Genomic DNA, 27,976 nt, shown 5'->3' with positions numbered 1-27,976 from the left:
TGCCACATTTATCTCGGGTATTAGCAATCCTAATCGGTGCTTCCGGATCGTATCTACGAAAACGCCCCTTGCTGTGACTTATAGGGTGGTTCCTGTACTCGTAAATTCGTTTTTAATTTTATCTTCCTCCTTTCACTTGGTCAAATCTGTATAAATATTTCACTCTGGCGATTTAATTTATAATTTGAGTAACGAGTAAACGTTGAGTTTAATACGTAGGAAAATTCCTAGATTTTTTCTTCAATGGATCCTTTTCTTGAATGCACTTGTAAGTCGAACGGATCAATGGAATGTCTTTTACGGTCCGCGTATTCAGCGGCAAGAGCGTGTCTTTGAATTCTAATGTGAGAAATCACTTTCATCGCTTCGTGATGAATTAAAAAAAGAGAGAGAGAGTGTCTCTTAGAGGACATGAACCTTCACGTAACAAGCCGATCGAATTACCTGCAGTGAGAAACTGCTTAGGATAATTTCATTGGCGATCGATTTTCTGTTCTGGTACCTTTCTTTTTCTCAAAACGACTCAAATTTCTACGTAAATTATGTACCTTATTTTGCAAACAGATCAAAGACTTTCAGTCGCTGTTGGAATCGCGTTTTTGCAAAATATAATTACCGTAGGTTTCGCAACGTACTCGCTGCAAAAAGGCAAGCGATTATCCTTCGTTGTCCTGGCTTGATGGAAAAACAGGGATGGGCAATCGGTGCAATTCAATTGTTCCAGCAACGAGCTAATTGCAAAACGAACGCGGTAATTCCGTGTCAATGAGCGCCTCTGCTTTCTGTAACAATCGTCTTGCGATTATTTCTCCTAATTGCGGTTGCGTCAATATTTTTCTTCCATCGAGGACAAAATTATGTAGTGAACAGAATTATATACAAGACATATTTTGACATATAAGACAGTTACCAGTAAGTTAATTTATAAAAACAAAAGGCAAAATTTACAATTTTTAATTTATTTTAATTTGTATTGTAAAGGTGGACCATGTGTGCATGTGTTATATGAGGACATGTTACATATAATTTATGGATTTTTAGATTACTATATCGTCAGACGTATATTCCTATGTATCTGTATTACTGTGTCAGAGCGTCAGACTCCAACATCACTATATTGATATTTCTCGATATTTTAAAACCTGAGACCTGTAAAATCTAGGAATGTGTCGACTTCAGCGATTTTCGCTATAAACTTTGATATCTATAATTTTGAAATTCAGCAATTCGTATAAATGCTTATTGTTCAAGACCGTTAACCGAACACCGTGCTAGTGAATGGCCCTTTCAGCACTTTCGACGTTGCGTCCAATAAATACGGCAATTAGAAACGTCGCGTTCGTTCGAATGCAATTTTTACTGCCTATATTCGCGGAGCAGCTTCTAACTGGAATATTTAATAAATACCCGGAACGAGCCCCTAATAAATTCACTCTTCCCTTCGATTCGCCTTCCTGCCAGCTGCCTTCGACGAACTTTTCAGACTTGATGTATGTGCATTTCTTCCTGTAACTTGATCGCGGAATGCGATATACTGAGTGTTTCTGAAGTTATCTTGGAGTTAATTTGGAACTGGAAAAGTGGAAAATTGGGGAGTTTGGGGATTTGAGAGTTTGGAGGGAATTTGGGGATTTAGGGATTTAGGGATTTGGAAATTTAGGAATTTGAGAGTTTGGAGATTTGGGAATTTGGGAATTTGGGAATTTAGGGATTTGAGAGTTTGAAGATTTAGGGATTTGGAAATTTAGGGATTTGGGGAATTGAGAGTTTGGAGATTTGGGGATTTGGAGATTTAGGGATTTGAGAATTTGGAGATTTGGGGACTTGAGAGTTTGGGGATTTGGGGATTTGGAAATTTAGGGATTTGGGGACTTGAGAGTTTGGGGATTTGGGGATTTGGAAATTTAGGGATTTGGGGACTTGAGAGTTTGGGGATTTGGGGATTTGGAAATTTAGGGATTTGGGGACTTGAGAGTTTGGGGATTTGGGGATTTGGAAATTTAGGGATTTGGGGACTTGAGAGTTTGGGGATTTGGGGATTTGGAAATTTAGGGATTTGGGGACTTGAGAGTTTGGAGATTTGGGGATTTGGGAATTTGGAGATTTGGGGATTTGAAAATTTGGAAATTTAGGGATTTGGGGACTTGAGAGTTTGGATATTTGGGGATTTGGAAATTTAGGGATTTGGGGACTTGAGAGTTTGGATATTTGGGGATTTGGAAATGTAGGGATTTGGGGACTTGAGAGTTTGGAAATTTAGGTCTTTGAAAATTTGGAGATTTGAGGTTTTGGGAATTTGGGGATTTGAGAGTGTGCAGATCTGAAGATTTGCGGATTTCGAAAACCATGTAATTCGAAGACTTGAGAATTGAGAAATTATTGGATGTGAAAATATGGAGAAGCAGGAATTTGATCATTAGAGAATTTATTGATTTTTACTTTTGGAAAAGAAATTTGGAGATTTGATCACTGTGAGATTTGAGAATGAAAAACTCTATACGGGAATTTAAAAAAAATATGAATCTAAAAATTTGCTAATTTAAAAATTTACAAATAAAAAATGTAAAAAATAGATTAGCATAGTAATTTATAAATTTGAAGTACAACATCTGAAGAACAGCTTCACCCCAGGTTCCTAACTAGTCTACATTAAGAATGAAAAGTTCACGTCACTTTCACCGTTGCCGAAAATAATTCATCCCAAGATCCATCGGGAGCAACGAAAATAACTCTTGGTTCGATTTTTTAGCCGTCGTCTCTCGCCGTAGGTTTCCAAAAAAGGACACAAAAGGTAGCCACAGCAGAAGAGGCGTGTCGTTAACCCACAATTTTTAAAAGCCGGTCACCTCTTTCCACCTGAATACTCGTCCAACAAGTAGAGCGTCTTGCCCCTGCAGGTGCAACGATCGGACTGCGTTAGAGATACCAACGAGGGGGTCTAAAATGTAGTTGCCATTGATACTATCTTTTTTACTTACTGATACAAATATTTTAGGTTGATCTTAGGTTGTGATGATTTATAGGAAAATTGTGAGAAAATTTGGGAAATAATTTGATATAATTTGATGGGATAGTGGTTTGGTGGGTGAGGTAGTAGGTTGGTTAGAAAGATAATTTGATCAGTTTTTGCAAGCTTTTATATTGTTGTAGATCATATGATATAGTATAATATTTAATATATAAGATTTTTATATAATATAACAGTGTAACGTATAATATTCAGATCATGACATTCTTAGACCTCTGGTTCTCAAGCTTTTAAATACTCATGTTCTTAGGCTTAGACTAAATCCTTAAATTTGGACATTCACTTCCTCAAATATTTAACTTGGCAAGTCTTAACTTAGTTCCTTAACTGCTTAATTATGTCAAATCTACAACTTCTTCATTTTCTAATTATACAAAACTCTAAATACTCAAATCTTCAGGTTCTCAAATATCCAACTTCTCACATGTCCAACATCACATTCTTGACTTCTCACATGCCCAACTCCTCACATGTCCAACTCCTCACATCCCCAATTCCTCACATATCCAACTCCTCACATTCCTAATTTCTCACATCCCCAATTCCACACTTTCCCAATTCCTCACATGTCCAACTCCTCACATCCCTAATTTCTCACATATCCAACTCCCCACATTCCTAATTTCTCACATCCCCAATTCCTCACATGTCCAACTCCACACATGTCCAACTCCTCACATGTCCAACTCCTCACATCCTCAATTCCTCACATGTCCAACTCCTCACATTCCTAATTTCTCACATCCCCAATTCCTCACATGTCCAACTCCTCACATTCCTAATTTCTCACATCTCCAATTCCACACATGTCCAACTCCTCACATCCCCAATTCCTCACATGTCCAACTCCTCACATTCCCAATTTCTCACATCCCCAATTCCTCACATGTCCAACTCCTCACATTCCCAACTTCTGAAGCCCCAAATCCCCAAACTCCAACTTCTCAAACCCCAATATCTCAAATCCCCAACTTCTCAAACCCCAATTTCTAAATCCCCAAATTCTCAAACCCCAATCTCCAAATACCTAAATCCTCTACCCCACCTTATTCAATCCCCAAATCCCCTAACCCCAATATCTCCAACCCCAATTACCACCTCCCTAAATCCCACTTCCTCAAATCACATACCTACCAACACTGTTATCGAACCTTCCAGTCCAGTCGAACCTCACCATAGCAAAATTCCCATACCTGACCATAAAGAAGTTCTAGTTACGCGAGTCCCTAAACGCTTCTGGTCTTCGAATTGGTATGCACGATCGTGTCACTCGATAGCCGGAACACTCGAATTTCCCAATAGTTGCCGTCACTTTCAGGTTTTAGTTTTCATATACGAAATTCTCTCGGATTTAGCTTCTCTCTTTTTTTTCTTTTTATACCTCGATAAACGAGATGGGATTCTCTTTTTGAAATCGGTGGAAAGTTTTCAACCGATGTATGGTGAAATAAGGAGACAGCGTACATCGATTTCGTGGGGTGTCCAGCGATCGTTAAGGCTGTTTCTATGTAGAAAGTTGTACACGCAATGTTGGTAAACAGGTAGTTAATATCTCGTGAATCGAATTTATGTCGGTAATTTGTGTTTGTTACGGGATGTGTTAAGTCACTTGGTAGTTTTCTTTATGGCTTTTTTAAGGCTGTTTCCACGTGAAACCGTATTGAGTTACACGCAGATAATAGTACAATGAAATTTTTTGTTAACGGGGTTATAATTCACACGAGTCACGTGCTTTCCTTAAGGCAGCTTTCATGTAACTTAAATTTGTACAATGCAGTTTTCATGCAACTTCAAGTCGATACTTTATCTCTAATTTTTGTTTACATTCAATTTTTTTATTAATTTTTAATTTTAATTTTTTGTTATTCAATTTTTTTATTAATTTTTAATTTTAATTTTTTGTTATTCAATTTTTTTTATTAATTTTTTATTTTAATTTTAATATTTGTTAAATTTAATTTTTTTATTAATTTTTAATTGTCATTTTAATATTTGTTAAATTCACTTTTTTTATTAATTTTTAATTTTAATTTTAATATTTGTTAGATTCAATTTTTTTTTTAATTCAATTTTTTTTATTAATTTTTAATTTTAATATTTGTTAGATTCAATTTTTTGTTTTAATTCAATTCTTTTATTAATTTTTTTTTTAATTCAAAATTATTGAGCCATTGTATTAAGGCTATTTCTATGGCAACAGAAATTCAGGAGCTCCAAAATAATTTAAATTGTAGCAACGCTATCTTGTCATCGAGTGAACTTGACTTTGACCGTTCGTAGAACAATTCTGGTATCTTGGTCGCAAAGGTCCCTTCAAATTTATCTTATCTGAACCCATTTAATTCCTAGAGATCTCACCCATGGTTTCGAAATTTAAAGACCAGTCGCCTAATCGTTACACAACTCCACAATGAATATTATTGTCCCAATCGTGCTTCTCTGTTTAAATCATTTTCAAGAAATATTTTAACTCCACTTCGACTTTTCTGAATTCTTCCATCTTTCCATCTCGGTAACCATTACCGTTTCTTTTCCTTTTTCACGTCCGATCTCCATCATTTTCTCACCTCTCTTATTTCTTCTCGTCCCGCTCGTTTTTCGACTTGGTCTTCTATTTTCACGCGTCTTCCTCTTCTTAATCTGCCTGCTTATTCTATGGGTGCCCCTACCATGGGCCGTTCCCCCTTTTTATCCACCCTGAACGGCGCCAGTCCCCACTCCAGACGGTCTTCACCGCAAGTCGACGCCGAGGAGGGACCGAGATGGACGCGGGGCGCCGAGCACTGGCGCCGTCCTGCTGCACGCATTATTCCGCGCGCATTTTTCCGCTTCGATCTGTGCCGCGGCACGGGGCAATATAGCCCGCTTTCCGAGAGAAGCGATGGCACGTGACCGTTCCCTGCGTTTGCCCGTGTGAACCTGTAACTCCCGATTACAGGTTCCCCGTTTCCACCATTTCATGCACCGTCAAATAGGACTATCCTTTTGAGAATCTCTTCGGTTTTCTCTTTGAAATGCTTTCTACTTTTCACTCGCAATACTCCCGCTATGCCTTTGCGAAATATCAAGCTTTGAAGTGAACTTGAGCTCTCCCCAAGTGCATTTCATGCTACTTTTTACCGGAGAGGTAGAATTTCCACGGCCCGAATTAATAGCCATCGCTAAAAGGCACACTTGCATGGCGGTGGTACGACGACCTACTTCCTGGCTGGCGCCAACCGTAAAACGGGAAAAGAATCGACATCGCTAGATTCTTGGCTCGATCGTCTAGGAATTATCGTACGATTGCTTTAATCCGTTCCGACGAAACCCGTGCGACTTTTATCTCTACCAAATGGTCGGGCAAGTTTTTTAAACGCCTTGATCGTTCGACATACATTAGTTGAGTGTTACTGTACACAGATTGTATGACACACTTAGTGCGTCGTTAGATAGTATATGACACACCTGGTGCGTCGTATGTTAGATAGTATATGACATACTTGGTGCGTCTTATGTTGGATAGTACATGACACACCTTGTGCGTCTTGTATTAGATAGCACATGACATACCTGGTGCGTCTTATGTTGGATAGTACATGACACACCTTGTGCGTCTTGTATTAGATAGTACATGACACACCTGGTGCGTCTTATGTTGGATAGTACATGACACACCTGGTGCGTCTTGCATTAGAAAGTACATGACACACCTGGTGCGTCTTGCATTAGATAGTACATGGCACACTTGGTGCGTCTTGCATTAGATAGTACATGGCACACTTGGTGCGTCTTGCATTGGATAGTACATGACACACCTTGTGCGTCTTGTATTAGATAGTACATGACACACCTGGTGCGTCTTATGTTGGATAGTACATGACACACCTGGTGCGTCTTGCATTAGAAAGTACATGACACACCTGGTGCGTCTTGCATTAGATAGTACATGGCACACTTGGTGCGTCTTGCATTAGATAGTACATGGCACACTTGGTGCGTCTTATGTTGGATAGTACATGACACACCTGGTGCGTCTTGCATTAGAATGTACATGACACACCTTGTACGTCTTGTATTAGATAGTACATGACACACATGGTGCGTCTTGCATTAGATAGTACATGACACACCTGGTGCGTCTTATGTTGGATAGTACATGACACACCTGGTGCGTCTTGCATTAGAATGTACATGACATACGTTGTGCGTCATATATTGCAAGGATGATATGTGTCATATTTATTGCGTCATATATATATAGTATATGACACACCCCGTGCGTCGTACGTTATGTATGTAAACAGTATATGACACACCTGGTGCGTCATGAGTAATGTCGTATCAAATCAGAACGCAGATCGTGCGTCATGGATATAAAGTGTGTTATAGGGACATGAGAGCGCGATTACACGAATTATATAGCACGCATCTGACGTTCGATTAAGCACGTTTTCGCAAGACTCCGGTAATGGCGCGAAGAAAAAAGTCATCGAAATCGATTTATCACCGATCGAATATTATACGCTGTAACAGTTACCGACGGTAGTTTTGCACCGGTCGTGCTAATAAAGTATCTCGTTCGCGTGGTTATACTGTTATTTACGAGTATTATTTAACGCCGCCGCGAAATGGATATGAAACTATAATTTTGCATCGTTTAACCGACGTTCTCCACCGCTTGACTATAGCGGAGGCGTGTTCCGCCTCGGCTCGATTCCGCTCGCGTGAAAAACCTCCGCGGCTATATTTATAACCGTGCTGGATATACTTTCCACGCTGGAGACCTATCGTTGAAATACCCCCTGACCCTCGAGTCGCTCGAAACTGGTGCAACTGGAACGTGTGGCTTCTATGAAATTCACTTCGGTGAAATTTACTTCAAAATATTTCAGTTTATACAGTTCCATACATTACTCGAAGTTACACTGTTGAAAATAACTTTCAAATGTTCCTTTGTATGTGTTACAATAGGCGACGCACCTTGTGCGTCTTATACTACTAACGTGGTGCAATGAGTGACGCACCATGTGTGTCCTTTACCTATCATGTGAACGACGCACCCGGTGCGTCTCATACTGTGTACATATCAATGTACCACGTGAATGCTATTCATATGTGTAGGTGTGATATCAACTGCACACATATGTGTTCTATGTTTTTTTATGCAAGTAATGACGCACCTTGTGCGTCTTATACTACTAACGTGGTGCAATGAGTGACGCACCATGTGTGTCCTTTACCTATCATATGAACGACGCACCTGGTGCGTCTCATACTGTGTGCATATCAATGCACCTCGTGAATGCTATTCATATATGTAGGTGTGATATCAACTGCACACATATGTGTTCTGTATTTTTTTATGCAAGTAATGACGCACTTGGTGTGTCTCATAAAAAACCTAACATTATCAGTCAGAAAAGAGACATGATAAGACAAAATTGTGGTAGGAAATTAGTATTTAAAATTCGATATCGATTCGACACAAGATTATAAGATATAATGAGGGAGTTACGGAAGTCTTTGTTTCGCATTAATCACAGAATCGTTAAGACCTTGGCAATGCCTTATCTCGACGCTTTGTGGCATTATGACTGTTCCAGAAGAATTTTAATACGAGATCGACGTCACAAAGTTCGCGTTATTCTGCACACGATCGAGTCACGAATGTTTCGTAATCGAAGCTGATTCAACGAGAAATGGCCCCTGTTACGGTTACAATAGCATACATTACCGTCCCGTTCTCACAGACTTCGTTTTAACAACAATTATCTCTTGTCTCTTATCTCGCTTTCGATTTTAATTAAACAATTAATGAATGTTTATGAGAACTGCTAACGATTTTACACTTTATAAATTCACACTCGGAACATTGTAAGAAAGGTGGATTTTTAGAAAGGATGTGAGAAGATTCTTGAGAGCAATAGATCAATAGGACATACTTTCATCGGTTCGCAGAATCGAACTTTTCTGGGGATAATAACTCTTGTGCTTCTTTGATCCGCTAATTAATTGCACTGCGCGGCTGCACAACGCGTTGTACGCTTCTCATGCACTCGCGAAGCGTTTTCAGCGACGAGAAAGTTACGAATCGGGAGCAAAGTCCTCCAAGTTCCTTTCGGTCGAATTATTACAAATGTCGAAAACCTTTTTATTCATTCTTTCTCGAACCTCTAATTCTTCACTCCATCTGTTTACCTGTATACGTAATTTAAAACAATTAAAAATACACGTGTGTCTAATAACAATTAAAAATACAGGGTGTCTCACAAGTAGCGTCCCTCAAATGGCGTGATGCGCGCGCAGCTAGGCTCGAAGCTGCCTCTGCGCATGCGCATGCATCGATCTCTTATTTACCCGCGTTTTTCCTTAATAATTTAAAAACGAGGCTTCACACTCCATTTCTACAAAAGGAAATCTTATTCAGAATCACGTCAGCTACCATTTTAGAGACCTACACTAATTATGAAACATCCTATATTAAATCTAATAAGTCATATAATAAGAAATTCTCAAAATAATGTCTCAAAGATTATAAAAAAATTTAAAACCTAATTTATTTATAATTCTACAAAAGGACAGGTAGTTTTAAAAAAAGCTTGCACTTAATCTTATTTAAAGCTAATTAATAAAAAAAATTGAAATGAACTTATTGAAGTAATGGAAAAGGCAGGATCGAGAGTCAGTTTTCTCTTTTCCCGCGACGTTACGGGGCGCCGGTTTAAATATAATTTTCTTATCGGTCCCGGTGAAAGGTATGAATAAAACATACGCACAGTGCATCGACTTGCATCAATCTCTCACGCCAGGCCGTGGAACTTCCGTGCGGCGAATAATTGGCACGGTATGCGAATCGAGAGAGCGTCCGTCGGTGAAAAAAGGAAAAAGAAACCAGACGATGATACCCGCTTTAAAACCTAACTCACGTGAAATCTGATTTTTCACGACTGTCAACTAGTCCGTGAAATTCCGCCCTCGAATTTCTGTACGGTACCCAATATGCTCGGATTAGCATTCAATGGAGGACATACAGTTTAGAATCTTGCTAGGAATTTTACGAGTCCTAGTTTTCAGACATTCTCATCGTAGACGTAGAATTCTAATCGCTCATTAGTTATTTCTACTCTGTGGGAAACTTACTGTTCTTTTTATTCTTCATGACTTAAAGATTTGTGTAAGGTTTTTGATATGAAGGTTTGTAATTTATTGAGAGACTTTTGAATTTATAAATTTTTATTTTTTGGAATATTTTGGTTAGGAGGCTGAATTTGAGATTCTGTGGTTGGCAGAATTTTTAGAGGTAGAAAGTAATGAGGTTTCTCAAGCTTTTAAATCTCTAAGTTCTCAAGGTTCCCAAATGCTTAAATCTTCTAATTCTCAAGTTGAACAAATTCCTATATCTCCAGTTCCAAATTTCCCTAAATTCTAAGATACCCCAAATCTTCAAATTCTAAAATTCTCTAAATCTTTAAATCTTCAGTTCTCAATTTCTCCAAATTCTAAAATTCCCCAAATCCCTAAATCTCCAGTTTCCAATTCCCCCAAATTCTAAAATTCCCCAAATCTCCAAATTCTAAAATTTCCTAAAATCTCCAAATTCTCAAATTCTCTAAATCCCCAACTCTCTAAATCCCTAAATCTTCAGCTCCTCAAATTCCCCAAATCCCTAAATCTCCAACTTCCCAAATTCTCCAAATTCCTAAATCTCCAACTCCCCAAATTCCCCAAATCCCTAAATTTCCAATTCTTCAAATCCCTAAACCTCCAACTCCCCAAATTCCCCAAATCCCTAAATTTCCAATTCCTCAAACCCCTAAATCTCCAGCTCCCCAAATTCCCCAAATCCCTAAATCTCCAACTCCCCAAATTCCCCAACTCCCCAAATTCCCCAAATTCCCCAACTCCCCAAATTCCCCAAATCCCTAAATCTCCAACTCCCCAAATTCCCCAAATCCCTAAATCTCCAACTCCCCAAATTCCCCAAATCCCTAAATCTCCAACTCCCCAAATTCCCCAAATCCCTAAATCTCCAACTCCCCAAATTCCCCAAATCCCCCCAAAAATTCCCAAACTTCCTAAAACCCAAACCTCCAAATTACCCCTCGAATTCCAAAAGCTCCCCAGTTCCCATGACCAAAATTTCTCCATCGTAGTCGCAAATTAAGAGTACTAGAGGTGCCGTTAGTCGAAGGTTCACAAGTTCAATCGTACGAAAGTCGATTGAAGATTTTGCCGTGCACGATGATTCATAATGGCTGGATCCATCGGGGATCCATGGAGATTGGATCGTGAAGTTTCTCTCTCGCTCTTTTTCTCGTTAGGTGCTACAGCTCGAATTCCTTCGCCACGAGGAGGCCAAGAAAAAGAGCTTCGTCGGGCTGCAGTGCCTAGAGCAGCCACGTAGTGAGTCACTCTCGGTGACTGGCTCGTTGTAATTCATTGCGATGATTGAAGTATCCCCACCAGCCTTCTCTGGAGTACGGGTTCATTCACAAGAAGAATGACCCTCGAATGTTTTTATCGTACGGTTCCTCGAATTCGATAGCGCATCGGAGGTTCAAGTGCTGAGTCACGGAGGACTCAGGTAATTTTTGTTGCTTGATTTTTATCGAATGTTAAGTGGGAAATTTTGTGAATATTGTGAACTGTAAAGAATTCTGCTTTGTGCTTCTTGAAATTAATTTGGTTAAGTGACTTTTGGAGATTTGATAAAAACTTCTCGATTGATGTTCGATTTCTTGCTAATTGCGAGAGCGTCTTTACGAAGGAAGGATGTTCGAATTCACGAACTTCGTAACATAGGCTCTGTTTTATTGCCGGTAATACCGGCGTAACAGGTCAGTGAGAAATTCAATTAAGAGAGTTCGCATACGTGACCAAGCGTATTTGCTTTCTATTAAAGAGAAGTTTAGAACACACGAGAAACCGAGATGCCTATCTTGAGACACAACTTCATCAGATTGTAACTCTGGGAAATAGTTACACTTTTCCTTTCTACGATTTACCTTATCATCCTCCGTATACCAGTCTAAAATTCCCGATAATAATAGAATTCTACTAGGTTAAGGAAAGCAGAGAAATAAAAAGGGAAGTTGTTAATCTCGTATCGCCGTTTATCCGTGAACTAAGCGCCACTTACATAATCGCTGAAAGAGAGATATAAGCGCATCCGACACTTCGAGACAGATTACACGATAATCGTAACTCGAGTCGATCTGATAGATGACATCCTTAGCCGCGGACAATTTGTTAACCTTCTTGTTACGTACAATTGCGCGATACGTTCTTTCCATTTCCATGCAGCCACGCTCGTTGAATGATTAATAAGGTCGATAAGAGAGCCACGTTACGGAGTTAAGATAACTTCTCTCGCTTTCGTAAAATGTACCAACCATTTTTAGCTGCCCGTTTCGTTAATTTCTCCGGCTGAAGATATATTTGTAACGGAGATACGGTTTATTATGGGAGACAAGTATTATCGATTGGTAAAGATGCAGTGGATGAAATGGTGCTTTGGGCTGATAAAAATTTTATTATAATGTTTGGTTGTAAGGGAAGTTAGAATGTTAGGGACAAGTACGTAGTCGTGACGCACTGGAGACGCACTCGAGACGGATTCATGACGCACTCAAGTCGAATTCGTGACGCACTCATGGCGCCTTCAGGATGGATTCGTGACGCACCTAAGACGCATTCGAGTCGAATTCGTGACGCATTCAGGATGGATTCGTGACGCACCCAAGACGCACTCAAGTCGAATTCATGACGCACCCAAGATGCACTTATGATGGATTCGTGATGCATTTAAGTCGAATAAGTGACGCGCCCAAGACGCACTCATGATGGATTCGTGACGCACCCAAGACGCACTCAGGATGGATTCGTGACGCACTCAAGTCGAATCCGTGACGCACTCGAGATGCACTCAAGTTGGATTCGTGACGCACTCAGGATGGATTCGTGACGCACTTAAGATGGATTTGCGACGCACTCAAGACGCACTCAAGTCGAATTCGTGACGCACTCATGACGCATTCAAGATGGATTCGTGACACACTCGAGACGCACTCGAGATGGATACGTGACGCACTCGAGATGGATTCGTGACGCACTCAAGATGGATTCGTGACGCAGTCATGACGCACTCAAGTCGAATTCGTGACACAGTCATGACGCACACTGCAGTTCATCTGTGATAAACTAAACTCATAGGTCACTGCAATTGAACTTTGGAGCGAACTGCAATCAAGTATCACTGAATAATGTACCTAAAATTTTAACTTTCTTCAGTTGTCCTAATGTTGTATGAATTAGGTGCCCAGAAAATTGTTAGGAGGTTAAATAAATTTCGCACGTAAACCCTTCAATAAACTGATGTATGAAGTTGCCTGATGGCTATCTTTCAATAATGAAGAATTGAGGGGACCCACATCTGCAATGATTTCTCTGTGAATATATTCAAAAGAACATATGTGTATATGCACTATGCATGTATATGTAATATGTATATATTTAATATATGTGTAAGTAATATGTGTATATGTATACATATGCATGTAGGAATAGTTTCCAAGAACAGTAATATCTAAAATGATCGACCCAGATATCAAAAAGTAATTGTTCAGTAACGGTGTCAAGAGATACGCTAGAATCTAGGTGTATATTCGGGGGCACATAAACCGGAGTACCATCAGAAAGATATCGGGAAAGAACGTTATCACCACGCCCGTTGTCGTACAGCGAGACAATCTCCGAGAGCGATAACGCGCACCGGAAGTCAAACGCCAGTCCCATTGTCGGCCGATTGTGCACGACGCCTAAAGAGACCAGTCCCGCTCGTCGGCATTCGAATCCGTCTATCCGAGCGGTAGGCTCGCTCCATTGCCATCTTCGCCTCTCTCCACAGTGCCTACCTGTTGCTCGACCGACGAAGGCTATTCCGTGCTTCTACCTGTTTCCACCGTCTTCCGTCGCGTGTCTTTTTCCCGAAAGCCACGAAAACGCGAGTTCTGTGAACGGGTGCCGTTGTTTGTTTTCCGTGAAACGACGATCGAACAAACAGTGTTCGCGACACGGATACGCGCAATTGAAGCTCGTTGCTCGAATCAATTGCTTCCTGCCAGCCTTTCCAGCAACCATCGATTATGGCTGTGTCTGGAGACCCTGTTGCGCCTCTATCGATACTATAACTGCATCTTTTTTCATAGAGATTCTGGGATCTCGGTGAGTAATTGCTTTCGACGAAAGTGCGATCCGATGTATACGTCTTTACCTTGGGATAACTGTTGTGCTTTGTGTATCGGTAATGTCATTCGTTGTGTGGGTGTTTTCTAGCACCGTTGTGGGTTTATTGTTCGGAGGTGGAAATAGTGCTTTTCATTTGCGTTCTATTTTATGGCTGTTTGGAAATTCGTTTGTCGATTTGGGTCGGAATTCGTGGGCCTTTTAATTCGATGTGAAAGAGTAACTGTCCGAATGAAAAATTAGATGGAGCATCGTTTCATGGTGGAGTGAACAGTGAATTCTAATATTTGAGGTAATTTCAATGCGTTCCAAATTCTCACGCGTTGTATTACCACGCACTCGAATTACCACGCGTTGTATTACCACGCACCCAAATTACCACGCTCTCGAATTACCACGCATCCAAATTACTACGCGCTGTATTACCACGCACTCAAATTACCAAGCGCCCGAATTACCAAGCGCTCGAATTACCAAGCGCCCGAATTACCACGCATCCGAATTACCAAGCGCCCGAATTACCACGCGTCGTATTACCAAGCGCCCGAATTACCACGCGCCCAAATTACCACGCATCCGAATTACCAAGCGTCCGAATTACCACGCGTCGTATTACCAAGCGTCCGAATTACCAAGCTCCCGAATTACCACGCGCCCAAATTACCAAGCGCCCGAATTACCACGCGCCCGAATTACCACGCATCCGAATTACCAAGCGCCCGAATTACCACGCGCCCGAATTACCACGCATCCGAATTACCAAGCGTCCGAATTACCACGCGTCGTATTACCAAGCGCCCGAATTACCAAGCTCCCGAATTACCACGCGCCCAAATTACCACGCGTCGTATTACCACGCGCCCGAATTACCAAGCGCCCGAACTACCACGCATCCGAATTACCAAGCGCCCGAACTACTACGCATCCGAATTACCAAGCGCCCGAATTACCACGCGTCCGAATTACCACGCACCCGAATTACCAAGCGCTCGAATTACCACGCGCCCAAATTACCATTGTATACACCAAAGGCTCATGAAAGTCCGAAGATTCAGTAGCCGCGAAAGTGTATCTAATTGTAATTCGAAGTGTTTCGAATGAATTAGCATGGATCGCATTCCGCGAACACAATCGCGTTACGCAACCGGTGCGAATCTCACGTCGATACATAGTCTCGATGTTTAGACGACGATAGCGATTTCCACTGGAATCGACCAAATAATACATCGATAAGCGTTATCCGCGACGCAGATAGTCTCAAGATTAGAACGCGTATCTTCCACTTTTTAACTCATCGGAAAGGTGCAAATGCACTTTTTCTACCTCTATGCAAATTCATGCAAATAGTATATCTTAAACAGGAAACTATGTATCGCACTTCCCATGGGCCACTAAAGCGTGATTCTTCCAATGAATCATTTTATCGCGGGTGGAACAAAGTCCTCTCAAAACAAGAATTGTTTGTATCGATAACCAGTATGTCTCGGCAATTAAATCTTTTTTAATCTGCGCAAAATTCTGGGAACCTCTCACACGATTTATTAGGTACGTCAGACCATAGTCACAATTTCAAAACGAGCGATAAAAGTTAAAATATCGCAGGTTTTATATTTAATTTCACTTGACGAAATGTTGACGTAAAAAGTGCATGAAAAATATAGAAATATCTGTCACGTCTGAACTGCGAGGGTGTCACGAGTTCTGCAAGTGCGTCACGAATATTCAGAGTGCGTCACGAGTATTCAGAGTGCGTCGCGAGTATTCAGAGTGCGTCACGAGTATTCAGAGTGCGTCACGAGTACTTTCAGTGCGTCAGGAGTACCTTGAGTGCGTCAATAGTACCTTGAGTACGTCAAGAGTACCTTGAGTGCGTCAATAGTATCTTGAGTGCGTCAAGAGTACTTTCAGTGCGTCAGGAGTACCTTGACTGCGTCACGAGTACATCGAATGCGTCAAGAGTACTTCGAGTGCGTCAAGAGTACTTCGAGTGCGTCAAGAGTACTTCGAGTGCGTCAAGAGTACCTCGAGTGCGTCAGGAGTACCTCGAGTGCGTCAGGAGTATCTTGAGTGCGTTAGGAGTACCTCGAGTGCGTTAAGAGTACCTTGAGTGCGTTAAGAGTACCTTGAGTGCGTCACGAGTACCTTGAGTGCGTCACTAGTAAGGGGTAAAACTTTGAGGCACTAACTCAAGCATATTCAATAAACCATTACTTCGATATCTGTTCATAAACCATTGCTATAACCACTCGTTAAATCATTACTCTTATAACTACTCATTAGTCGAATACAGTTATTTATACAATTACTGGACACATCACATCCATGTAATTACTCAATTATTACTCCATTTAAATCTTGTTACTCGCACGATTACTCTGCTAGCTCCAAAGCACTCCTAGCCAGCTATTACCAAAATTGTTTGCACGATCAGACAAATAAACTTGGAACTCGTTTACACATAAACTTGCAATTGGTTTACACGTAAACTTGGGATTGGTTTACAAGTAAACTTGGCTTGAGTTTACTTTACAAATAAATTCCCAACGAGTTTATTTAACAAATAAACTTGCAATGGGTCCACTTTGTAAGTAAACTTGCAATGGGTTTACTTCACAAGTAAACTCACAATCGGTAGTTCAGCAGTAAACTCACAATCGGTACTTTGCAAGGTGGCCCAAGAAGGGTCAGCCACGCAGGTATAAAACAGCGGACACTTTTGACATCGCATTATCCTCCGGAATGCACCTTTCGGAATGCGCGTCCTCCTGGTGGGTAGCTCGTTTCCGGGTGCATCTCCAGGAACAGATAAGGGGTTACAAAAGAGGGCAGGCCTGGAATTCCGGAGCAGAGGAGTCTCACGTTGGCGCAACGTGATCCTTGTACTTACTTAGATACCCGTCGTTGCCGCTACGTGGATCGAATACGATCTCGCCTTTTCTGATTCGTCGCTGGTTTCCTCTCTTTTCCGGCATTCGCTCGTGCACCCCGATGTCCGTCTCTACGTGACACGTTTCGCGGCTCTTGTCAGCTTCTTTTCGTGCCGGGATATTTGGAACGCGGCCAACCGGCCGCCGCAAGAAAAATCGCTCGCGCTGTGACTCGAAAGCGATTCGCGTGAAAGGTGCAATATTCCGGGAAATTTATCGGTCTCTCAATGGGACTCGTGGTAAAAGCGGTGAATGAAAAATTTGTAAAGATGCACGATGATGAATACGGTGAAGGTTCGAGATGGAAACTGGAGATTTATTTTAGCCGACGTTTGACGGGGATTAATAAATACGTGGAACGTCAGGATGATGGCGGAGGAAGAATGCGGAGGAATTCGAATGACTCATGGAAAAAGACTGGAGCCTCAGCATCCGACTGGCAAGTGAAAAGGTGAACAGCTTGTGAAAATACGATTTGCATGACGCTGAACTTTGAGGAAAAAGTTATCAAACGGGTACGGTAACTTTTACTATTTTCAACTGTGACGTTTCATGTTAATTACACCAGTTCTAAATATGATGTTCCATGAAAATTACGCGTCTGAATTACCATGCGTTGTATTACCACGTTTCCGAATCACCACGCGTTGTATTACCACGCCCCCGAATCACCACGCGTTGTATTACCACGCCCCCGAATCACCACGCGTTGTATTACCACGCCCCCGAATCACCACGCGTTGTATTACCACGCCTCCGAATCACCACGCGTTGTATTACCACGCCCCCGAGTCACCACGCGTTGTAGTACCACGCATTGCATTACCACGCTCCCAAATCACCACGCATTGTATTACCACGCCTCCGAATCACCACGCGTTGTATTACCACGCTCCGAAATCACCACGCGTTGTATTACCACGCCTCCGAATCACGACGCGTTGCATTACCACGCGTTGTACTACCACGCCTCCGAATTACCACGCGTTGTATTACCACGCGTCCCGAATTCTCACGTGTCGTATCACCACGCGTCCAAATTACCACGCGTTGTATTTCCACGCACCCGAATTACCACGCGTCCCGAATTCTCACGTGTCGTATCACCACGCGTCCAAATTACCACGCGTTGTATTTCCACGCCCCCGAATTACCACGCGTTGTATTACCACGCCCCCGAATCACCACGCGTTGTATTTCCACGCCCCCGAATTATCACGTGTCATATCACCACGCCTCCAAATGACTACGTCTCCCGAATTCTCACGTGCCGTACCATCACGCGTCCAAATTACCACGCGTTGTATCGCCACATGAAAAGGGTACCATAGAGGTGCAAAGTAGATCATAAAGCATTCCTCCGAAGGGCATAAAAATCTTCCTAGTGATCGTTACTCGGTAACAAATACGTAATTAGTCGGATTTTAATGCAAATGGGTTAACGTGCCAAGTGGTAGTAATGGCTCGGAGCGAACGTTAATGCTCGTTGCTCACGCACGTTCACTCGTGACTGCACCGCCATAAACTGTCCGTTTATCGTCGTGTTCCTATCGGTCGCCAACTATTGCGCTATCGCCATGCTCCGCGCGATTCGCCCGATTATTTCGCCCCCTCGAGGAAATACGAGCCGAATCGTGACTTTCCCTTGGCGAGCTTCGAACCTTATCGCGGTCGATGTAGCCGGAAACTCGCTCTGCTCGCTAGGCGGGAACCAGCTGAGATAGTTCGGAGTTTACGAGGCCATCTCGATGTGGCCGATGATGTGAACAGAGAGGCTTGTTTTTTTCCCGCCTTACAGTTTACGCCGTGCAACACGTATTGCCTCTCTAAATGGCAGATCGCGGGTCGATGACTTGTTCCTTTCTACGAGATTTCATGACATAAGTGTCACGAAATACCACTCGTGGCATATCGGATTAGAGCTTGAAGTCCGACCAAAATAACTGCATAACTGCCCCGAGATTGTCAAAAGGAAATGGCGGCGATTACTGCGAAATGTACCTCACTGTTTGTGTATTATCGATTCAACGCTTTCACAATGCGGATTATTTTATTAGCTTAGGCAGACTCTAGGTCTAATAATAGACACTCTCGAGTCTGTGATAGAGTACGAGTGCATACCGATGTTAAAAAGAAGATTTTGGTATGCTAGATTGCTTTATCAATTAAGATGGGTTCTTTAATATTGAACCAAGGCCACTTATCGCACGCGTCACTGATCTAATTATACGTAAGTAAAAATTCCGACGATTGATCACGACCGAAAGCTATGGCGAACGAGTCATTGAGATATTAAGAAATCTCGTGTACATAGAACTGATTCAAAGTCGTGATGCAAGCGCAATAGATTCTCGGTTTCTGTGAGCTCGCACCTGGACACCGTAAAACAAACACCGCACGTGTTCATAGCCGGACCATTTACGTGACTAACAGAGGGGAAATCGGAATGCATTCTTTTCAATGCTCTCTGTATGAAGAAAGCGTATGATTTAACTGCGATTTCATCCACTTATCAATTCCATTGTAGAGAGCTCTTTCGAGAAGAATACTTTGAGCGACAATGGCTAAAGGTCGTATTATCAAGTATTGAATTGCCACGGTGAACTATCATGAGTTGTGTTAATTCACGTTGCATCACTGTGTGCTTGAATTATGTGTTGTGCACGTTGCGTCATCGTGTTGTATCTTCGTGTGCTGGAATTATGTGTTGTATAATGTGTTTTTAGGTACGCTTGAATTACGTGTTTGAATTACCATTTATCATGCAGTTTAATTACTGTGGGTTGTATTATCAGATGTATTGAATTAACTCGCGTTCAATTACCACGCAATCGAATTATCATGCCTTTGAATTACCACGCGTTGTATTACCACGCCCCCGAGTCACCACGCGTTGTATTTCCACGCCCCCGAGTCACCACGCGTGGAATTTGCACGCGTTGCATTACCACGCCCCCGAGTCACCACGCGTGGTAGCACCACGCCCCCGAATCACCACGCGTGGTAGTACGACGCCTCCGAATCACCACGCGTGGTATTACCACGCCTCCGACTCACCACGCGTGGTATTACCACGCACCCGAGTCACCACGCGTGGTATTACCACGCCCCCGAGTCACCACGCGTGGTATTACCACGCCTCCGAATCACCACGCGTGGTATTACCACGCTCCCGAGTCACCACGCGTGGTATTTGCACGCGTTGCATTACCACGCCCCTGAGTCACCACGCGTGGTAGTACCACGCCCCCGAATCACCACGCGTGGTATTACCACGCCCCCGAATCACCACGCGTGGTATTACCACGCCCCCGAATCACCACGCGTGGTATTACCACGCCTCCGAATCACAACGCGTGATATCACCACGCCCCCGAACCACCACGCATGGTATTACCACGCCCCCGAATCACCACGCGTCCCAATTTTTCACGCGTTGTATCACCACGCGCCCAAATTACCACGCGCCCGAATTACCACGCGTTGTATCCCTACGCGTCCCGAATTCTCACGTGTCGTATCTCCACGCGTTGTATCACCACGCCCCTATATTATCAAGCGTCCCAACTACCAAGCTCCCAAATTCCCACACGTGAGAAAACTCCACGTACACCATAAAACACCAACTGAATTAAATAATCAATGTACCCATTTAAGTATAAAAAGTTCGGCGCACCGCAAGTTGAACGACCCAAAGGAAAAACGTTCCGGCGGCGTTTGGTCGGGCGATCGCGGCAAAAATAGCGATCTCAGGGGTCTAAAGAAAGGGAAACGTCGGTTCATTGACGAAAAGTAATAGGCACGAGCATTGAAAGGTCTCGAGTGGCTGCTTCATGTCGTGTCTGTATGCCCGCCACGTTGCTGTGAGTCACGGGAACGCAACAACAACATGGTTGGATGTTGCAACGGGAATGACAACGTACGATGACTAACAAACTTGTAACCGACCAGAAAGGACGGTGAAAATAATTTTCGTGAGGATTTGCATGCAACACGTTTTAATAATTCATACGCGTTTAATTAATCGGACCAGGTCATCGTAGTATAGTTATGCATTGTATGAGGTTGCGTGACGTATTCGGGGCGCGGGCAATCTGTCTTGATTTCATGACAGAAAAGTGTTACGAAATAGCGCTTGTGATATATCGATTTGAAGCTTGGAGTCTGACGAAAATAACTGCATGAAGGCTTCGTTGATATTCTTTACATGAAATGAGTGTTTCTTAAAATTAGACCTTCGCTAATGGCAAGAATGAACTGTAAACTTCGTTCATTGTTTGCTATTTTGAATTATTAATTATATTGATAGAATTGATGAGGAATTTATGTGAACATTTTTGTGGGACCTCAAGCTTTAAATTGATGTAACATAAGTGCTGTTTGAAGATACTTTTATGTCATCAAATCGTGTCAGACTAAACACTAAATCCTAACATGGTTGCGTTCCTTGATTTTCATTGATTCATTGATTCATTGATTTGGTTTGTGTTGACTACATAGTTGTTTCAAAAGAAGGACAAGTTTATAACAATAAAATTAGCAATTCTCCATGCAAGAAGTGAAAGATCACGTCTCCAGCAGAAGTCACGAATGTCAACGTGGTTCTTCAGCATGCAAGTTCAACGCACTCGAGCTGATTGGTTACAGACTCGCATTTTGAACATTTCCCACGAAGAAGATAGCAAAGAAGGGAGGAATATACGAGCAAAGTAAACACGAAGCCGGTCAATTTGTTGGGCCGAACCGTGTCATCGGTCCAAAGCGTGACAGCCGCGAGGAGGACGAAGCCGATGCACGCGAGACCGAGACGAAAGTTGGTCCCGTTCTATTATTAGCAGAGTTCCAGCCAAGTGCAACATCGCGATCGAAGAGGAACGCATATGGCCAGCAATGAGAGAAGCAGAGCAAAGCGGAAAGGAGACGAGAAAGGAAGGGAGACGGTCTTTGCCTCTTTGCGAGAATCGCTTGCCTCGATCATCTCGATATGTTTTCTGACGATACTGGTACTTTGTACATGGTTAATTTCCATATTCTAGGATTTTTTGTGGTAGTAGTTTTGGTTTTGCAAGTTTTGGGTGTTTTTGAAGTTAATTTTAGACTAGGTTGCTGGGAATTTGGGACTTTTGGGGTTTGGGGCGTGGAAATTTGTACCTTGAGAACTTAGGGGCGTGGAAATTTCAACCTTAAGAATTTGGGGGCGTGGAAATCTCAGCTTTGAGAATTTAAGGGCGTGGAAATTTCAAGCTTGAGAATTTGGGGGCGTGGAAATTTCAAGCTTGAGAAATTAGGGGCGTGGAAATTTCAAGCTTGAGAATTTAGGGGCGTGGAAATTTCAAGCTTGAGAAATTAGGGGCGTGGAAATTTCAAGCTGCGAATTTAGGGGCGTGGAAATCTCAACCTTAAGAATTTGGGGGCGTGGAAATTTCAAGCTTGAGAATTTGGGGGCGTGGAAATTTCAACCTTGAGAATTTAGGGGCGTGGAAATTTCAACCTTGAGAAATTAGGGGCGTGGAAATTTTCAAGCTTGAGAAATTAGGGGCGTGGAAATTTCAAGCTTGAGAATTTAGGGGCGTGGAAATTTCAAGCTTGCGAATTTAGGGGCGTGGAAATTTCAAGCTTGAGAATTTGGGGACGTGGAAATTTCAACCTTGAGAATTTAGGGGCGTGGAAATTTCAAGCTTGCGAATTTAGAGGCGTGGAAATTTCGATCCTGAGAATTTAGGGGCGTAGAAATTCCAACCTTGAGAATTAGGGGCGTGGAAATCTCAACCTTGCGAATTTAGGGGCGTGAAAATTTCAAGCTTGCGAATTTGGGGGCGTGGAAATTTCAAGCTTGAGAAATTAGGGGCGTGGAAATCTCAACCTTGCGAATTTAGGGGCGTGGAAATTTCAAGCTTGCGAATTTAGAGGCGTGGAAATTTCGATCCTGAGATTTTAGGGGCGTGGAAATTCCAACCTTGAGAATTAGCGGCGTGGAAATCTCAACCTTGTGAATTTAGGGGCGTGGAAATCTCAACCTTGAGAATTTGGGGGCGTGGAAATTTAAACCTTGAGACTTTAGAGGCATGGAAATTTTAACCTCGAAAATTTGAAATCCCAGAAATGTTCCTCGAAGATTAAAACACCTAATAATTTTACTCCTTGAAAATGTAGAATCCTACAAATATTCCTAAAGGATCTGTAAACCCAGAAATGTTACTCCTGAACAATTTGCAGTCCCAGAAGTGTTCCCCAAGAAAAATGATTTACACCGAAGGAAACTTGAGTTAGAATCCATAAGAGAGCTCTTCAGTTCAATTATTCGCCCATATAATTTTGTAACTCCTAGCGTACGTAACAAATGTTTTGCTTTCTGGTTGTAAACGACCGCAAGCAAATTGGTCCGTCGATAAATTTCACCGCGCAAAAATATACTCTGCTTTCTTTGCGTGTTCTTTATGAACGCAGTTTGCATTTGTATTCCGACAGCTGCGAATCTCGAAAGAATAACTTCCTTCGCTTTTCTTGCGTACACTAACGGTTCGACTACTTTTCTCTCCTGTAAACTGCGGCAAAATTTCAACAATCAACTAATAAATGATAAAAAATAAATGATGATCGAAAACTCTATTAGCGTTGAAAATGTGTACCGTTAAATCTCGAATAAACGAGAAATTCATGCGAAGAAGAAGTTCTGTGAAATTCTTGTGTGAAGAAGCAAAAGTCATGTGCGTACTTTTACTTACAACTCTTTCGTTGAACCGCATCTGCAGCGTACGAAATGTAAAAAATCGCATGCATGAATGCGGACAGGTTCATTGGCCCAGTTGCTTCTCCGTCTGCCTTCATGGGGAATTGGGAACCATCAGAGCAGCTCGTTTGTTTACACGATATTGTTATGTTTCGCGGAGCGTGCAAGTTAAAAGCACACGGTGCTTCCTAGCCAGACACTACATCACTGCCGTTTATAATACACAAACGTTCTTGTTGCAATATTTGCATCGCGTGCAAAATTGTACCTGTTCTCAAACATTTATCGGATGCGGTGATTTATTGAGCGTGGAGATAGCGGGGGAGTCTGGGAAACGGAGAGGAATTTGGATCTGGAGAGAAATTTTAGGAATTTGGGGATTTGGGGACTTGGAAATTAGGAATTGGGGGATTTAGGGATTGGGGAATTAGGGGATTGGGGAATTAAGGGATTAGGGAATTAGGGGATTGGGAAATTAAGGATTGGGGAATTAAGGGATTAGGGGAATTAAGGATTGGGGAATTAAGGGATTGGGGAATTAAAGGATTAAGGGAATTAAGGGATTGGGGAATTAAAGGATTGGGAAATTAAGGATTGGGGAATTAAAGGATTGGGAAATTGAGAAATTGGAGACTTAAGGGATTGGGGAATTAAAGGATTGGGAAATTAAGGGATTGGGGAATTAAGGAATTGGGGAATTAAAGGATTGGGAAATTGAGAAATTGGAGACTTAAGGGATTGGGGAATTAAGGAATTGAGGAATTAAAAGATAAGGGAATTAAGTGATTGGGAAATTGAGACATTAAAGACTTAAGGAATAGGAGAATTAAGGAGTTGAGAAATTAAGGGATTGGGAAATTGATAAACTGAGGACTTAAGGAATTGAGGAATTAAAGGATTGAGAAATTAAGAAATTGACTCAAATAAAACTAATTAAAACTAACCCAACCTATCCACTGTTTCAGGAACCAGCACAGACCTGGTGCCCCAGCTGCTGGGCATGTTCGACGAGCTAGCCCGTCGCGGCAATGGCTATACCGATCACGTAGTCCTTCCCTCGACCTGCAATATCCCAGCGGTGCTGCAGAAGCGACTGAGCCTGGTATCCCATCGTGGCTCCATATTCGGCCAGTTCTGTCCCGAGTTAGCGAAATCACAGCAGGACACGATGAACGAGCAATCGTTGCCGGAGAATAACGTGGATGTGGTCGTGGAAGAGGACGTCGTCGAGAAGGAGAACGTCTTCGAGAGTCAGAAGGAGGATCGAAACGAGAGGATAGAGGAGAAACCCTATCGACGAGAGAGCAACGGACTCACGCCACTTAGGTACGACAGACGATGCAGGAGACCGTTGTCCGGGAGTTCAGTAGCGTCTAGCACCTCCTCCAGCGGGTGCAGTAACCAGGGGAACGCTTGCACCATCAATCCTTATTTGGCGTCGGTCGAGTCCCTGGCAGACACTTGTGCCAGCTCTCAAGGTGAGGGTCTGATCAGGAGGTGTCTTTTATGGGCTTTACGGATTCTTTTGTGAGAAGACTGGTGAAAGATTAAGTTGCAAATGATTCAGAGATGCTGACATTTCATGACATGAAACTGTTGCAATAACACCTCTGGCATATTCAAGCTTGAAGTGAAAATTACATGTTTCAATATTTCTGAGATCTTTGAAATCTTCAGGTCTCAAATGAATACCACCTTTCAGAATCATGCAACTTAATAGATTGCTTTACCTAACAAGTTAATAAAACAAAGAATCAAACTTTGGATTCAAGGAAATCTGAAATTAGATGTTCAGCTCAAAAATCTGTGTACTAAAACTTCCTGTAAGAACTGCTCTTGTGAAACGAAAGCGAAACCAATAAGATATTGTTAGCTGCGGGCCTTCCAAATACCCGTTGGCTCGTGCAACCGCTTTTCAAGCTGTAATAACGATTCCGTTAACGATGAACACAGCATGCCGAGAGAGAAGTTTATTACCACCGTTGCTATCATTACTGTCATTGCCGTTGATTACGCTACAGCGAAGAGAAAGTCAGGGTCCTTGAAATTTGCTTCAAGTGATACATTGGGAAACAAATTTCTAAAATATTTCCAAGCTTCACGGTATAATTTATTTCCTTCAAAGTTCATGGAAAAGTTGAAATGTTTATCACTTAATTTATGCAGAAACATGTAAGATTGATTTAGTAGCATGTAACCTTGTATCTAAAATTATATATTTTCATTAGAGATTGATTTCCTATCTTACAAGTATGAACAAGAAAAAATGATGTTAAGGTTATGTTATGTTAATGTTTTATAATTTTATAATTCTGTAATATGTGTATGTGTATTTATGTGTATTCTGTACATGTATTTAAATAGGTTCTGGAGACAGCGGAGTGGTCACAGTGTCAGAAACCAATTGTCGAATAGGAAATGATGACACAGGGCAAAGAAGAAACAGTGCAGAGGAAGGTCCACCATGTCACAAACCACGTTACTGTGATCCTCATAGAAATCCCATGGAAAGGGTACTTCTAGAGATAGTTGACACTGAGGCAATATATGTGGAACATCTGCGACAAGTAATTCAGGTATACCTTAAGCATTGATACCGTAAGAACTGACTGCACCACTCATTACATATGAATTTTCAGTGGAGTCACTTGTGTTAATTTACCTCATTTGTTCTTGCAGGGTTACCTTATATATTGGAGAAACGATCCGGCATCGTTTGTGCATCAAATGCAGCTGAGTGACTTATTTAGTAATATTGAGGACATATTTGAATTCAATAGGTAAACTAGTTTAGTTAATTCACAGTAGCTGCATTGTCTATAATTATTTTAAATAATTTAATTCAATTTCAGAGAGTTCCTGAAGGAAATAGAAAAGTGTGGTTTGGATCCTGTTTGCGTGGCAAACACATTTATAAAGCATAACTCAGGGTTCAAAGTGTACACAGAATACTGTACCAATTACCCAAGGTAAACCAAATAAAATCAACCAAACCAAATAAAAGTTCATTTGGAACCTTAAGTACCTACCAACACATATTGTAGTCCTTCAATTTTAGCTTGAAATTAATGCAGTTCATTTTAGGACAGTTTCTGTCTTGACTGACTTAATGGGCCAAGAAGGGACTGCGAACGCGTTTCGAGAAAGACAAGCGGCACTAGGACACGCGTTACCTCTTGGTTCGTTTCTTCTTAAACCTGTTCAAAGGATTCTTAAATACCATTTACTTCTGCAGGTAAATTATAACTGTTCATCATGAATGATTTATTTTGTCTTTGTCCTATAAACCATCGTCAAATTTACAGAACTTGTCGAAGGAGTACGGCGCAGACTGCGACTTAGGAGAAAACGAGGCTGAAGGAAGAAAAGCGATCGAAGCAGCGCTTGCAGCGATGACCGGCATCGCAAGGCATATTAACGCAATGAAACGAAGACACGAGCATGCTGTGCGTGTTCAAGAGATTCAGTCGCTTCTGTACGGCTGGTCTGGTCCAGATTTAACCACGAGTGGAGAACTAGTGGCGGAAGGACGATTCAGAATGCGAGGAGCAAAGGCTCCTAGACACGCCTTCTTGTTTGACCGTATGCTCCTGCTCACCAAGAAAAAGGAGGATGGACTTCTAGTCTACAAAGCTCATATCATGGTATGTCTTTTTTCTAAATAAATAACTAGCGAATCTAGGATACATAGAGATAAAAGTTCTCATTGCACTGTTTGGTAATTTTACAGTGTTCAAATTTGATGCTTATCGAGAGCATACCTGGAGAGCCCCTTAGCTTTCACGTGATTCCGTTTGATAATCCTCGACTCCAATATACGTTGCAGGTAAAATGACTCCATTATTGATACGTACGTTGATTGTGTACACTTGTAATTAACTGCACTGTGCTTATCTATATCAGGCACGAAATCTGGAGCAAAAAAGGGAATGGACGTTGCAGATAAAAAGAGTGATGCTTGAAAATTATAACGCGGAGATACCCATGCACGCGAGGCAGTTAGTTTTACAACTTGGTCAGACACAGCCAGAAGGTACGTTGTATCATAAAAACTTTATACTTAAT

General features: G+C 41.9%; 1 protein-coding gene across 4 annotated transcripts in view; it reads left to right on the top strand.

Moving 5' to 3' along the window:
- Positions 1 to 27,976, top strand: part of GEFmeso (Guanine nucleotide exchange factor in mesoderm) — a 58,909-nt gene that overhangs the window by 27,343 nt on the left and 3,590 nt on the right. For 3 of the 4 annotated variants that reach the window (XM_076540660.1, XM_076540659.1, XM_076540658.1), the window contains 8 exons: positions 24,877 to 25,389; positions 26,276 to 26,487; positions 26,591 to 26,691; positions 26,764 to 26,880; positions 26,996 to 27,146; positions 27,217 to 27,555; positions 27,642 to 27,737; positions 27,815 to 27,944. In XM_076540660.1, coding sequence (XP_076396775.1) covers positions 24,877 to 25,389; positions 26,276 to 26,487; positions 26,591 to 26,691; positions 26,764 to 26,880; positions 26,996 to 27,146; positions 27,217 to 27,555; positions 27,642 to 27,737; positions 27,815 to 27,944 — 1,659 coding nt within the window. Of the gene's footprint in view, positions 1 to 13,897; positions 14,234 to 24,876; positions 25,390 to 26,275; positions 26,488 to 26,590; positions 26,692 to 26,763; positions 26,881 to 26,995; positions 27,147 to 27,216; positions 27,556 to 27,641; positions 27,738 to 27,814; positions 27,945 to 27,976 lie in introns of those variants that run through there. The other variant, XM_012286017.2, reaches the window with a different exon arrangement.

The sequence above is a fragment of the Megachile rotundata genome, chromosome 15, assembly GCF_050947335.1.
Source record: "Megachile rotundata isolate GNS110a chromosome 15, iyMegRotu1, whole genome shotgun sequence".
NCBI classification, from domain to species: domain Eukaryota; kingdom Metazoa; phylum Arthropoda; class Insecta; order Hymenoptera; family Megachilidae; genus Megachile; species Megachile rotundata.
Note: the sequence above shows the minus strand (reverse complement) of the source record. Positions and strands in the feature narration are given on the sequence as shown.